The sequence below is a fragment of the Phalangium opilio genome, unplaced genomic scaffold, assembly GCF_054372755.1.
Source record: "Phalangium opilio isolate 3A_F unplaced genomic scaffold, DU_Popi_V2 ptg000113l_1, whole genome shotgun sequence".
Taxonomy (NCBI): Eukaryota; Metazoa; Arthropoda; class Arachnida; order Opiliones; family Phalangiidae; genus Phalangium; species Phalangium opilio.
Window position 1 is genome coordinate 4,605,334 of NW_028324209.1, and position 14,777 is coordinate 4,620,110.

The window sequence follows — 14,777 nt, forward strand, 5'->3', positions numbered from 1 at the left end:
TACGTGTTCATGCCGTGGTTTTTTTGTATCGACAAATTAAGCGCCCAGTTTTCTAATCCCATTGAATTTATAAGTTCCATTACTATGCATATATTTCTCTTCTTGATAGCTGATATAAGCCAGATACAGAGGCTTGAGAGACTTTAAATAAAGAGGGTAAACGTGGGAGTAATTGAGTTTGTTAACATCTCCAACGCGACACGATAAAGCGAGAAAGAGCCTCAGAATTTGAGTTCCTCTGAGCATTTTTAAAATGATTCTTTTGGATATACTGCGAAATTTCGACTGGACATGGATTGTCACTACTTTGGTGGCCGCCCTGACCTACATAATTGTGGGTCTCGAAATACAACGGCGGAAATTACCACCTGGACCATTCCCTCTACCAATTATTGGGAATATGTTGGTATTTCTGGGCAGTACCAAGATAAACGATTACGTCTCTTTGTGTCGTAAGAAATACGGGGATGTATTCACGGTGTGGATTGGACGCGACCCAACTGTGGTTATTTGTGGCTGGGATAAAATGAAGGAAGGATTAGTGACCATGAAAACCACCATGAATGGAAAGAGGGTTAGGCCAGTGGGTAAGTAATTGGAACCTTTCATAGCTATTTAATATTCAAGAACTGCTCGAGAAATAATTTTATGTAAATCGATGGTGACACTCCTTGGTCATGGTTTCTTCAAGATGAAAACCATAGACTTTAAAAGTGTTTTATGAGCTCTTCGACAAACCATCTTGAGACAACATTGAAATCATAGAGACACTAGTACGCAAGTGCTTGGGTTAAACACTTCTAAACCCGTCAAAAACGCTTTTTTTTATAGTTTTCGATGTCTGAAGCCTAACGATATTATGATTGAACGTTTTAACTGCTTTATCCAGGTGAATGGCTAATACAAGGACACCATGATTTGGTTTTTTCCGATTATGGACCAGTTTGGGAGGTGCAGAGAAAAATTCTCACTTTGGCTCTTAGGTATATGAATCAAACCCAATCTTCAACATTTATCAAATCTGGTCGACTGAATGTTGCAATTACATTTCGCAGAAAGTACACTTCCGGAGACGGCTTGGCCATTCTAGTGAATGACGTCATTAATCAAGTGGTACCCCTATTATTGACCCAAAAGGGGGAATTTGACCCCAAGGATTACATATACTTCACAATATACAACATAATAGCTCAAACTGCATTCGCTAAAAGGTATTATTATACAAAGTTCCCTAAAATATCTGAACGCTTAATCAAAAAATTCTTCGACTTTAAAGGTACTCCATAGATGACGAAGAATTCCATGCCCTCAAAGAATCTAGCGATCTCATGAATGACGAACTTAACATGGGAACCATCTTGGACGTTTACCCCGTATTGCGCTACGTTCCAATAGTCAACCGATACGAAAAGATAGGGAAAGACTTGATTAAACAATTTAAAACACCGATAATGAACGAATACAAAACTCACAAAGAAACCTATAAAACTGGTAAGTTCGATATTAACCCAGAAATCGACAATCGAACCACTTGGTTCTTATAGGAACTATTCGGGACTTTACTGACGCCTGCATTGCCGCCAAAGAACAAGCTGAATTAGAGGAGAGAGATACAGCCAAGTACTTTACCGATGGAAACATGTCTAACCTCATTTTCGATTTATTCTTTGGTAAGCAGAGTTATCTTTCTCCATTGAATTTTGGAAATTAAACTATTATAACAATTAAACTATAGCTGGAACGGACACAACCAGGATTACGCTAACGTGGGTGATACTTTATCTGGCACACTACACCGAAATACAAGATAAAGTCAGGGCTGAAGTACTTGAGAACATAGGTAAGTTTGAAGTTAACCTTCGAAGACTAAATTAGAACGCCTAACTACTTTGAAGCGAGCGATAGAATTCCATTACAAGAAGACAAACTCAAATGCCCCTATACAATGGCGGTCATAACGGAAACCCTGCGTACAAGACCAATCATAAGCTTCTCTTTAGAACACAAAACCCTTCAGGACGTGAATTTTGGTAAGGATCTGGAAGACCTATTTGCAATTTACGAACATTTACAACGTAAAGTATGACTTACTTTTAATCCTTATTTGTCCAGCTGGTTACAAGATCCCCAATCAAACGAGTGTCACTTTCCATTTTTACTCGCAACACATGGATCCGGAATATTTCGAAGATCCGGAAGAATTCCGTCCAGAAAGGTTCATTAAGGAAGATGGCTCGTTCGAGGGCAATACAAGCAAAATTACGGGTTATTTGCCATTCGGATTGGGTAAACGATCGTGCCCCGGTGAGAAGTTGGCATTAGCAGACTTGTTCTTGGTTTTGACCGGATTGGTGCGAAAAATTCGATTTGATTTGCCTGGCGGACCGCGCAGTGGCGATCTAGAACCCCTAAACATCTTTTCGGTCAACGCTCCGAAACCTTTCAAACTGAAAGTACAGAAATTATAACGAACTCTTGTTATTACGAGGTTGATTCTTACGATAGTGTATTTGTAAAGAGTTGCCTAAAATTTTGGCAAACAATATACGCTAAAACTAATAGAGCAATTATAAGCCTAATTGTTAATTTGATATTAATTTTTAATCATGGTATAAATAACTGAAGAGATGTCGCTTTCTTATTCCGGGGACTATTGATCGAAATCGATCTATAAGAACTCTTATTTCTGGTGTCCTTCCATTGGATAGAACCGATTTTATCCCAAATATGATTTTAAATCCCGCCGTTTGTGCGGTTTCTGCCTATTGGGAATTTTTTTAATTAGGAATATTATTATTACTTATAGTGCTATATAATACATCGTCAAAAGTTAATTTAGCTATAGGACCTTGGCGCGGTGGAAATGTATCGGACTATCGTGCGACAGACTCAGTCCATGGATCGATTCCCCGAAAGAAAAAGTAAATTACGTAATGTTAGTTTGTTTCATGCTATAGGGACTTGGCAATTCGGGCTTAACTCCGCCCCCAGCGCCATTATGGTATGTTTTTTTAACAGAATGAAAGCTATATAAGCCCCTCCTCCTGGTATGTTTTTTAGCACTAGTGGAAGGTAGCCTGACATTGCATGACGTAGTACTGCCAGGTCCCTATTGATTATTAATTTCATTTGAACTTTATTGCAGTTACATTGCACAGTGTGGGGAACTAAAATGTAATCCAAATATACACCTATCGCAATAAAGGCCTTTGAGTATTTGAAATATTTTGAGTAAATTTTATTAAAATTACGATAATATTTTTGTGGTTTAAGGTCAGGTCAATTCGGGTTTGGTCAGGTATAGTTGTGTCCGGTTAGGATTAGGTTAGGTTTGGGAATGGTAGGATCACGGATTTTCCAAAATATGTTTATTTTCATTGCGGCCCCTTGAATGCAAATTCAGTTTTTTACGATCCTGGAACAATAAATATATGCCTTTTCCAAAATATTCATTGTTTTACCAAAAGACGTATTTTTTAATTCGGTTTGTAAAAACCGCGTTAAAAATATAACGTTTAATAACATTGAAAATTTTAAGATCATAAACCCGCACATATTGGCTATATTCGGTCCAAGGGGATTAGGTTCAATGGGATTCGGCTCAATGGGCCAGCAGCTTATTTTTGAAGTTGATAAATCCATGAACCAAATTTATGTTTTTTAATTAATAAAACAAAAAAAAAACGTGTTTTTTTTTAAGATTTCGCGACAACACTGTTATTAAGTTACTTGTGGAGGTTTCCGTTGAAAAACAAATAAAAGTGACCTTCAAATCTACTCTTATAATCTTGCATCCCTCACTCTACAATATACATGTATTGTATATTATACAGCAGCTGTATCAACCAGTTTTATCTACTATGACAAATAATTTCGAAATACTTTTAAAAATAAGTTACAGCGATAACGTAACGGTTGAAGCCGTTAAAACACCGTGTAGATAAAAGTGGGATAAAACTGAACCACAGCATCTTTGTCTACTAATCAAGAAAACTGTTTATTGCTAGGTATGGTCTAGCATTGCGCGTCTGTTTTTGTGTGCGTGTGGGTGTGTTTGTGTGTTAGTGGCCTCTGGTACATCAAAAACAAGCGTGGATGGAAACCCATTAAGGCAAGATCCGTTACCATTGTGGAGCTCGTAATGTGAAAGAAATCACATTAGCGCTATGGTATGTATATGTTTGTATGTGGTTTGTGTGTGGAGGTTGGATAGACGAAAATACCTTTTTAGGTAGGTGTTGTAAGAACGTAATGTACCCCAACCGTTGGGCCATCTCGAATTAGCGAGTTAGAAAGCGCGAATACTGCAATGCATTAAACATCCGAAACTAAGACGCCTTTCACCACACCTGGCTAATACGGAAATTTTATTTGCGTGACTTGTATTTTATCGCGTAAAAAAATCTAGTTAAAACAGGCTTTTTTGCGCTATAATATATGAACAGTTTTCTGTAGTTACTACGATCTATGTATTTCATTTAGAGCCTTTCGACCTTGAAAACCGCAAGTTCTGGCGCGTCCTCTACAGGCCCCTAAACCTTGGTGAATGAGTGATTGCTCGCAGTAGCGTTTTAAATATACAGACACATTCCTCTCGAGAAGCTCGGTCGTGGAGGAAGTTTAATTTCAAAACTAGCGGGCTTAAATAAAAAGTCAAAATGAGCGTGTTGTCAGCGTGTTTAGATTGGACGTGGATTGCCACTGGATTAATTGGATTGGTAACGTACATGGTGGTCAGTTTGTGGGTCAGGAGGAGAGCGTTACCACCCGGACCAATGCCTTTACCACTGATTGGAAATTTACTGAGTAAGTTTAAAATGTCAGCCCGCAAAGTAGCAAAAATGTCCTGAAGATAATTTCATTAATTTTGAATGATCTACTAGACAATTAATTCGTAGCTTTCAGGGACAAGACCAAAACTGACGTCAAAATAGCGCGATGGCGGGAACAATACGGTGACGTATTCACACTTTGGATGGGTCGGGATCCTATGTTAGTCGTTTGCGGATGGGATAAACTTAAAGACGGTCTAGTGACTCAAAGAAACACCTTCGCTGGTCGAAAAGTTAGAACGTCGTGTAAGAACAATAAAACATATTCGTGTTTTTACTCGGGAAATTAATTTTAAGCGTTTTTTAACAGCTCAACTAATTCTTGAGGGAAGTTACGATGTCATGATTTCCGATTACGGTCCGCGTTGGGAAACTCTACGAAAATTAATGCACTCGGCTGTAAGGTAATTAAGTATATTAACAGAGTAAATTAAAATAAATAATACACCTTTATCTTAATTTTCTTCAAGAAAATATTCAACTAGCGAAAAACTACCGGTTTTAGTCGACGATGTTGTTAAACAAATCACTACGCTTATGGTTGCCGAAAACGAGCCGTTTGATCCAAACCAGTATACTTATTTGGCCGTCTATAATATATTGGCCACAACCGCTTTCGGAGTCAGGTCAGTAAGAAATACTAGCCGATTAAAAGTATCAATGAGTGCATAAGTTTGCCACAGGTTACTGAGAGCTTGTCATGAAGTGACGTAGGTGAAACGTCATAGATGACGGACTGCAAAACCGAATGTAGTCAATTTTGGCGTCGTTCTCGAACTAGCTCTTATAAACCTGTGATGGTGTGGATGATTACTTATCAGACAAAGCTCTCGTTTCGCCTTTCCACCAATAATTATACCTTTAAAGGTTAACAGAGGATTCATATATTTTACGCAGGTATGACATGAACGACGAAGAATTTCTAAGCATGAAAAAGGCGAACGACGATATGCAAGCTGAATTTAACATTGGCGCCATAATAGACGTTTTCCCACTTTTGAAATACGTTTTACGAACCAAAGTGAAACGCGTAACAGAGCTGGTGGGATTTTTGAAAGGTCCAGTGAAGAAGTACTATAAACAACACAAGGAGACGTATACTCCAGGCAAGTAAAGTTAACTCCCACTTGACCCCGGGAAAGTCTAGTCGAATAGATTGAAAAACGCTAACGTTAGCTGATCAAAAAAAAAAAAAAACTTCTCGAGTCGCGTAGCGAGTGTATCTATATTTAAACACGTTTTTCCTTTCGACTTTCTTGACTGGTGATGGTATAGGAATTATCAGGGACTTTACGGACGCCTGTCTGGCGGCCAAAATCGAAGTGCAAGAAGAGGAAAACCAATCTGGCCGATCCGATTACTTCACCGATGGAAACATGGAACTAGTCATATTGAATCTCTTCAGTGGTAAATATTCCCAAACTTTCAATCCTTATACTTTATATCGGGAAACGTTTGAGATTGCTCGCTGAAGTATATCATTCCAAACTTGAGATGAATCGAATGCATCTTTTGCTACAATACCTCTCCCCAGTGCCTGTCGAGCAAAGGGTGATTTACAGGATCAAAAATACATTTTGCCGACTTTCAACATCGAGTTTATTTCAAAATCACGCACGCTTTTTAAGAATAACTTATAAATTTGCGAAACATCAGCTTGCTAGGTAAAGTTGAGCTGGCGTTGATAATCAGTCAGTCAGGACCGGTCAGGACTTCATAGTTGGGAAAATGTTTATCGCGTGGAACTAAATTCTGTTCTAAACGCTGTAGAAACTTAACCGAAACAAACGTCTCTCTATCTTCCTCAATATAGCCGGAACCGACACAACGAGGATAACCACCAACTGGGCCTTATTGTACATGGCCAACTTCCCAGAATTACAAGAAAAAATACGAACAGAAATCAAAGAAAATATAGGTGCGCCATCAGTCATTAAGCGTCAAATCTCCCGGAATACTGATTTTCTCTATCTTTCTCTTTTGATAGGGGATAGAATGCCAGTACAAGAGGATAAATACAAGTGTCCCTACACTATAGCCTTCATAACTGAAATCCTGCGCGTAAGACCCGTTGTTAGTTTTACCCTCGAACACAAGGCGATTCACGAAGGAACTTTGGGTAATCAAATAAATTTTCTTAAAAATAACTTAAAGAATGCACATTTAAAACGATAAAACATCTACTTACAGATAATTACAAGATTCCGAGTCAGACTACCATGATTTTCCATATCCTTTCCCAACACATGGATCCCGAATTCTGGGAAAATCCGACCGAGTTCCGACCAGAACGATTCTTGGAGGAAGATGGTACTTTCATGACCCTGACTCGATTCACGGGGTATCTTCCATTCGGTTTGGGACGCAGAGCTTGTCCCGGAGAGAAACTAGCCTTGGCCGATTTGTTCCTGATTATATCTGGTTTGGTACAAAAAGTTCGTTTTTCTCTTCCGGAAGGCCCCGGAAGCGCAGATTTAGAACCGCAAAATATTCTCTTCGTCAATTTGCCACAACCGTTTAAACTGAAAGCGGAAAAAGTTTAATCATAAGTTTCAATAATTTTGACCAAGATAATTTATATAACAAATATTCATAATAAATTTTAAATCAAAATAATAATTATAATGTAATTAAACTTTGAACAACTACCTCGATAAAAATAAACACGCAACGTTTCCTAAGACTACGACACATTGCTGTAAAATTTATTATTTTAGTTAAAATAAATGTTTTTTAACTATTAATAGATGGTGTATGGTAAGCAGTCCCAATATTAAACCTATAGTATAATAACCTTAAATTAGTAAGAGATGAGGCTGAAAATCAAACTCTATAAGCATCGTTGAAACAACGGGGAGGATGGAGAGTTAAAACAGGATTTCCATCACTCAAAAGGAAGTTCCTATCCAGTGGAATGGACTGTTTTTGAAATATTCAAAAGAGACTGGGGAATTTATGCAACAATTTTTGAAAAAAGAAAATAATTGTCAAAAATTTGTATGAGAACCGTTGCTCTCTGCCGGTGCGAGGGCAACCAAGCGGCAATGAATTTAAAGGAAAACACAATACGACGTATCTCTAAAAAGTAGATAAATCTGAAGGTATGGATTAATTGTGATTGAGGCCAGAAATTCATCCATTTGAAGAGAGATCATTGCAGAATTTCCTTGTCACTTTCTCTTAAAATTTTCCTTATTCAAATAATTTTTCAGACAACACAGGGACAATATAATTTCAAATTTATTCTAGGAGAGCGGTAGCTCTCTTAGATAAGACTTCATACTGACTTTAATGTATAAGGATGGTTTTTTGATTGGATATAACTTTTTTTGTATTGTATTAACTGTTTTGAAAAAATTCCACAGAACTACAATTCGGATCCTCAATATGTGGTTAAAATTTCAAAAAGATTCATATAATAGTTTATTTTATAAAAAATAAAGTTGCTAAGGGTGGTTTTCATTTCCATAAAACTTTTACGATATTTTGTTGAAAAACATAAAATTTTCCCATAGAAATAACATGGGAAAATATTTTACAAATAACCATTTTGTGGCAGCCGTAATGCAATAACTATTCGGTTGTTTGACTTGAAAACGGTTTTAAACGAAAGCCTGGTATTTAGATTTTGTGCTTTCCAATTTTCATTAATTAGATTTAAGTTAAAGTATGTTTAATTTCACATTTTCAAACCCATTCCAATATGCGATATTTTACCATGGATAAGAGTCAGTTTATGATGTTAGCACGGTTAAGGCTATTTGGTCCAATTTTTCGTAGTGGTAAAAAACAAGAGAACCTAAGCTTGTAATAGCTAACAAGTTAAGTTGGAAAAGGACCCCACACATATATATTAAGTTACCAACTGCCTTAGAGACAGTAACAACAAAGGTGATTTAACAAGATTACCGACGACAGGTAATTAAGCTAGATTACCGACGACAGGTAATTAAGCTAGATTACCTACGACTGGTAATTAAGCTAGATTAGCGACGACTGGTAATTTAGCTAAATTACCGACGACTGGTAATTAAGCTAAATTACCTACGACTGGTAATTAAGCTAGATTGGCGATTAAGCTAGATTGGCGACGACTGGTAATTAAGCTAGATTAGTGACGACTGGTAATTTAGCTACATTACCGACGACTGGTAATTGAGCTAGATTAGCGACGACTGGTAATTTAGCTACATTACCGACGACTGGTAATTAAGCTAGATTAGCGACGACTGGTAATTAAGCTAGATTACCGACGACCGGTAATTAAGCTAGATTACCGACGGCTGGTAATTAAGCTATATTAAAGACGGCTGGTAATTAAGCTACATTACCGACGACTGGTAATTAAGCTACATTACCGACGACTGGTAATTTAGCTAGATTACCGACGACTGGTAATTAAGCTAGATTACCGACGACTGGTAATTAAGCTAGATTACCGACGACTGGTAATTAAGCTTGATTACCGACGACTGGTAATTAAGCTAGATTACCGACGACTGGTAATTAAGCTAGATTACCGACGACTGGTAATTAAGCTAGATTACCGACGACTGGTAATTAAGCTAGATTACCGACGACTGGTAAATAAGATAGATTACCGACGACTGGTAATTAAGCTAGATTACCGACGACTGGTAATTAAGCTAGATTACCGACGACTGGTAAGTAAGCTAGATTACCTACGACTGGTAATTAAGCTAGATTGGCGACGACTGGTAATTAAGCTAGATTGGCGACGACTGGTAAGTAAGCTAGATTACCTACGACTGGTAATTAAGCTAGATTAGCGACGACTGGTAATTAAGCTAGATTACCGACGACTGGTAATTAAGCTAGATTACCGACGACTGGTAATTAAGCTAGATTACCGACGACTGGTAATTAAGCTAGATTACCGACGACTGGTAATTAAGCTAGATTACCGACGACTGGTAATTAAGCTAGATTACCGACGACTGGTAATTAAGCTAGATTACCGACGACTGGTAATTAAGCTAGATTACCGACGACTGGTAATTAAGCTAGATTACCGACGACTGGTAATTAAAATAGATTACCGACGACTGGTAATTAAGCTAGATTACCGACGACTGGTAAATAAGATAGATTACCGACGACTGGTAATTAAGCTAGATTACCGACGACTGGTAATTAAGCTAGATTACCGACGACTGGTAATTAAGCTAGATTACCGACGACTGGTAATTAAGCTAGATTACCGACGGCTGGTAAGTAAGCTAGATTGGCGACGACTGGTAATTAAGCTAGATTGGCGACGACTGGTAATTAAGCTAGATTAGCGACGACTGGTAATTTAGCTAAATTACCGACGACTGGTAATTAAGCTAAATTACCTACGACTGGTAATTAAGCTAGATTGGCGATTAAGCTAGATTGGCGATTAAGCTAGATTGGCGACGACTGGTAATTAAGCTAGATTGGCGACGACTGGTAATTAAGCTAGATTACCGACGACTGGTAAATAAGCTAGATTACCGACGACCGGTAATTAAGCTAGATTAGCGACGACTGGTAATTAAGCTAGATTAGCGACGACTGGTAATTAAGCTAGATTAGTGACGACTGGTAATTTAGCTACATTACCGACGACTGGTAATTGAGCTAGATTAGCGACGACTGGTAATTTAGCTACATTACCGACGACTGGTAATTAAGCTAGATTAGCGACGACTGGTAATTAAGCTAGATTACCGACGACCGGTAATTAAGCTAGATTACCGACGGCTGGTAATTAAGCTATATTAAAGACGGCTGGTAATTAAGCTACATTACCGACGACTGGTAATTAAGCTACATTACCGACGACTGGTAATTTAGCTAGATTACCGACGACTGGTAATTAAGCTAGATTACCGACGACTGGTAATTAAGCTAGATTACCGACGACTGGTAATTAAGCTTGATTACCGACGACTGGTAATTAAGCTAGATTACCGACGACTGGTAATTAAGCTAGATTACCGACGACTGGTAATTAAGCTAGATTACCGACGACTGGTAATTAAGCTAGATTACCGACGACTGGTAAATAAGATAGATTACCGACGACTGGTAATTAAGCTAGATTACCGACGACTGGTAATTAAGCTAGATTACCGACGACTGGTAAGTAAGCTAGATTACCGACGACTGGTAAGTAAGCTAGATTACCTACGACTGGTAATTAAGCTAGATTGGCGACGACTGGTAATTAAGCTAGATTGGCGACGACTGGTAAGTAAGCTAGATTACCTACGACTGGTAATTAAGCTAGATTAGCGACGACTGGTAATTAAGCTAGATTACCGACGACTGGTAATTAAGCTAGATTACCGACGACTGGTAATTAAGCTAGATTACCGACGACTGGTAATTAAGCTAGATTACCGACGACTGGTAATTAAGCTAGATTACCGACGACTGGTAATTAAGCTAGATTACCGACGACTGGTAATTAAGCTAGATTACCGACGACTGGTAATTAAGCTAGATTACCGACGACTGGTAATTAAGCTAGATTACCGACGACTGGTAATTAAAATAGATTACCGACGACTGGTAATTAAGCTAGATTACCGACGACTGGTAAATAAGATAGATTACCGACGACTGGTAATTAAGCTAGATTACCGACGACTGGTAATTAAGCTAGATTACCGACGACTGGTAATTAAGCTAGATTACCGACGACTGGTAATTAAGCTAGATTACCGACGACTGGCAATTAAGCTAGATTACCGACGACTGGTAATTAAGCTAGATTACCGACGACTGGTAATTAAGCTAGATTACCGACGACTGGCAATTAAGCTAGATTACCGACGACTGGCAATTAAGCTAGATTACCGACGACTGGCAATTAAGCTAGATTACCGACGACTGGCAATTAAGCTAGATTACCGACGACTGGCAATTAAGCTAGATTACCGACGACTGGCAATTAAGCTAGATTACCGACGACTGGTAATTAAGCTAGATTACCGACGACTGGCAATTAAGCTAGATTACCGACGACTGGCAATTAAGCTAGATTACCGACGACTGGCAATTAAGCTAGATTACCGACGACTAGTAATTAAGCTAGATTACTGACGACTGGTAATTAAGCTAGATTACCGACGACTGGTAATTAAGCTAGATTACCGACGACTGGTAATTAAGCTAGATTACCGACGACTGGTAATTAAGCTAGATTACCGACGGCTGGTTACTAGGCTATATTGAAGACGGTTGGTAATTAAGCTAGATTACCGACGGCTGGTTATTAGGCTATATTAAAGACGGCTGGTAATTCAGCTAGATTACCGACGACTGGTAATTAAGCTAGATTTTAAAGACGGCTGGTAATTAAGCTAGATTACCGAAGACATAGTAATTAAGCTAGATTACCGAAGACTGGTAATTAAGCTAGATTACCGAAGACTGGTAATTAAGCTAGATTACCGAAGACTGGTAATTAAGCTAGATTACCGAAGACTGGTAAATAAGATAGATTACCGACGACTGGTAATTAAGCTAGATTACCGACGACTGGTAATTAAGCTAGATTACTGACGACTGGTAATTAAGCTAGATTACCGACGACTGGTAATTAAGCTAGATTACCGACGACTGGTAATTAAGCTAGATTACCGACGACTGGTAATTAAGCTAGATTACCGACGACTGGTAATTAAGCTAGATTACCGACGACTGGTAATTAAGCTAGATTACCGACGACTGGTAATTAAGCTAGATTACCGACGGCTGGTTATTAGGCTATATTAAAGACGGCTGGTAATTAAGCTAGATTACCGACGGCTGGTTATTAGGCTATATTAAAGACGGCTGCTAATTAAGCTAGATTACCGACAACTGGTAATTAAGCTAGATTTTAAAGACGGCTGGTAATTAAGCTAGATTACCGAAGACTGGTAATTAAGCTAGATTACCGAAGACTGGTAATTAAGCTAGATTACCGAAGACTGGTAATTAAGCTAGAGTACCGACGACTGGTAATTGAACTTGATAAGTATATGACATGTGTTGGTGCTCAGGTATACGGAATCTTTTTGTGGTATAACTATGTACAGCTTCCTCTGTATTTGCATGTGAAAATGACGGGAAAGCAATTTGAGTTCGACCGGACGTTCATTGTCAAGTCAAGCAGTCAGGAATGACAGTTTTATAATAGATGTTGGTTAGTTCAAACGAGTTAACTAATATATGCACAATGCCCTAATACTTTTACTCTCCTAAGGTTTCTGAACAATTTGAATTAATATTAAGACTGAAGTGACAGATATTAATAAAAACTGTCATTGTAGACAAAGACGGGAAAGTGTAAAAGATAAGTGTAGAAAATGAATTGCCTGAAGTAACAGATATTAAAATTTTCACTTTTGAAGACATGATCATAAAACATCGATTATTTGAAAAAATTCTTATCTTAGTTTTTTCACTAAATTTTCATTAAACTCAAAATATTTTTCTACAGTATTTACACTTGTATTTTGCTCTAAATAGTAGTCCAGAAAAAATGGTATCTTCAAGTTTTTTGAGGGCAACTGGCATGATACTAGGTTACAAATTACAAAGGCCGTTCTACTGTGATGTAGTTATTAATGTTCAAAAGATATTTTGGGAGCTATACATCACGTTAATTTTGATATTTTTAAAACTTTCAAATTAACGACTACGATTTTTCAAGATTTCACACAGTTTTTTTTTTCAACCATTTTCTGACTATTTAATTCTCCTTATGGGACCGAATCCTCAAAACTAATTGTAAATTTTTGATATAAAATAAAATGTTCACGCGTACTACTTTTAAAACGATGCTCATGTTTCATGACAAAATATTTTGACTAATTTTGGTGAAAAAAAACTAAGATGAGAATTTTTTCAAATAATCGATGTTTTATGATCATGTCTTCAAAAGTGAAAATTTTAATATCTGTTACTTCAGGCAATTCATTTTCTACACTTATCTTTTACACTTTCCCGTCTTTGTCTACAATGACAGTTTTTATTAATCTACTTCTGCTCTTTACCAAAGCATTTTACGTGGTTTTTGAACTGAATCGCTGGTACATTCTGAAAAGCTTGAACTTTTCCGAAAATTAAGGATTCTGTCTGTAGAAGCGTTAGGGGTCCAGGGAGACGGAAGGTGACAGAAAAGGGGTGACCGCTAAAACTTAAAACAGTCTGAAAGTTCCCAGTCGTATCGTACGTAATGGTTAGAATTGTTTATTAGTATTCTCTGGTGGTTCTCTGAAAACCCTAATTAAGAAAAAGGATAGACAGGGACGGGGAAGCTACCCACCTCCACACTTCTTCAAAGGAAGACTATCCAATCGAGTTTTTATGCCCCTAGTGTAAATTTGTCAGTCTTTAAATTCGTATTTATTTCCAGTAAATTTTTAAACCAATATTTTTTTCTAGAAACGTAACCCTGTAATAAACGTCATAAGTATGAATCTGCCGTAGAATTCATTGGCCATGCGGAGTAAAATTAAAAGATCGTTGCGCCATCTTCGTTCAAGTTTTCTCTTCCAAGTTGTAACCGAATAAATGATTCGTTAAATCCTTCAAGGTAAATTTTTACTGTTCCGTACTTTCGGAATTTAGAAATCGTGTTGCCAAAAATTGACGGCCAAATAATAACGTGATAAATATGTTCTTCACGGCGTTGAGAAAATGATCACGCGTACTTTTACATTAACCAATCTCTTTGGTACGTGCACTGAACGCCCCTTTGTGACGTGGACAAAAAAGTAACCACATGGAATTGCCTATAAAAGCAGTCAAGTTGAGCTACGGGTAAAAAGATGGTTTCTGGTTCCGGCAAATCCTCAACCATAGAAATTCGTCGCCAGAAGGCCCCTATGCAATCTTCTAAATATAATGCGTGCTCAACCGGTACTTATGGAGACTAGAATAGGGTTATGCTAGATATTTAAG

General features: G+C 37.8%; 1 protein-coding gene across 1 annotated transcript; it reads left to right on the plus strand.

Annotated features, from left to right (window-relative positions):
- Positions 1-79: 79 nt before the first annotated feature.
- On the plus strand, positions 80-7,576 carry LOC149623469 (uncharacterized). The gene is made up of 17 exons (XM_089853290.1): positions 80-587; positions 890-983; positions 1,056-1,211; positions 1,277-1,491; positions 1,545-1,670; positions 1,736-1,840; positions 1,896-2,030; positions 2,113-2,465; positions 4,650-4,806; positions 4,899-5,078; positions 5,143-5,236; positions 5,303-5,458; positions 5,730-5,938; positions 6,108-6,239; positions 6,646-6,750; positions 6,820-6,951; positions 7,023-7,576. Exons 1-17 carry the CDS (start codon positions 254-256, stop codon positions 7,373-7,375), a joined length of 3,036 nt encoding a protein of 1,011 aa, XP_089709416.1. The 5' UTR covers positions 80-253; the 3' UTR covers positions 7,376-7,576.
- Positions 7,577-14,777: the final 7,201 nt, after the last annotated feature.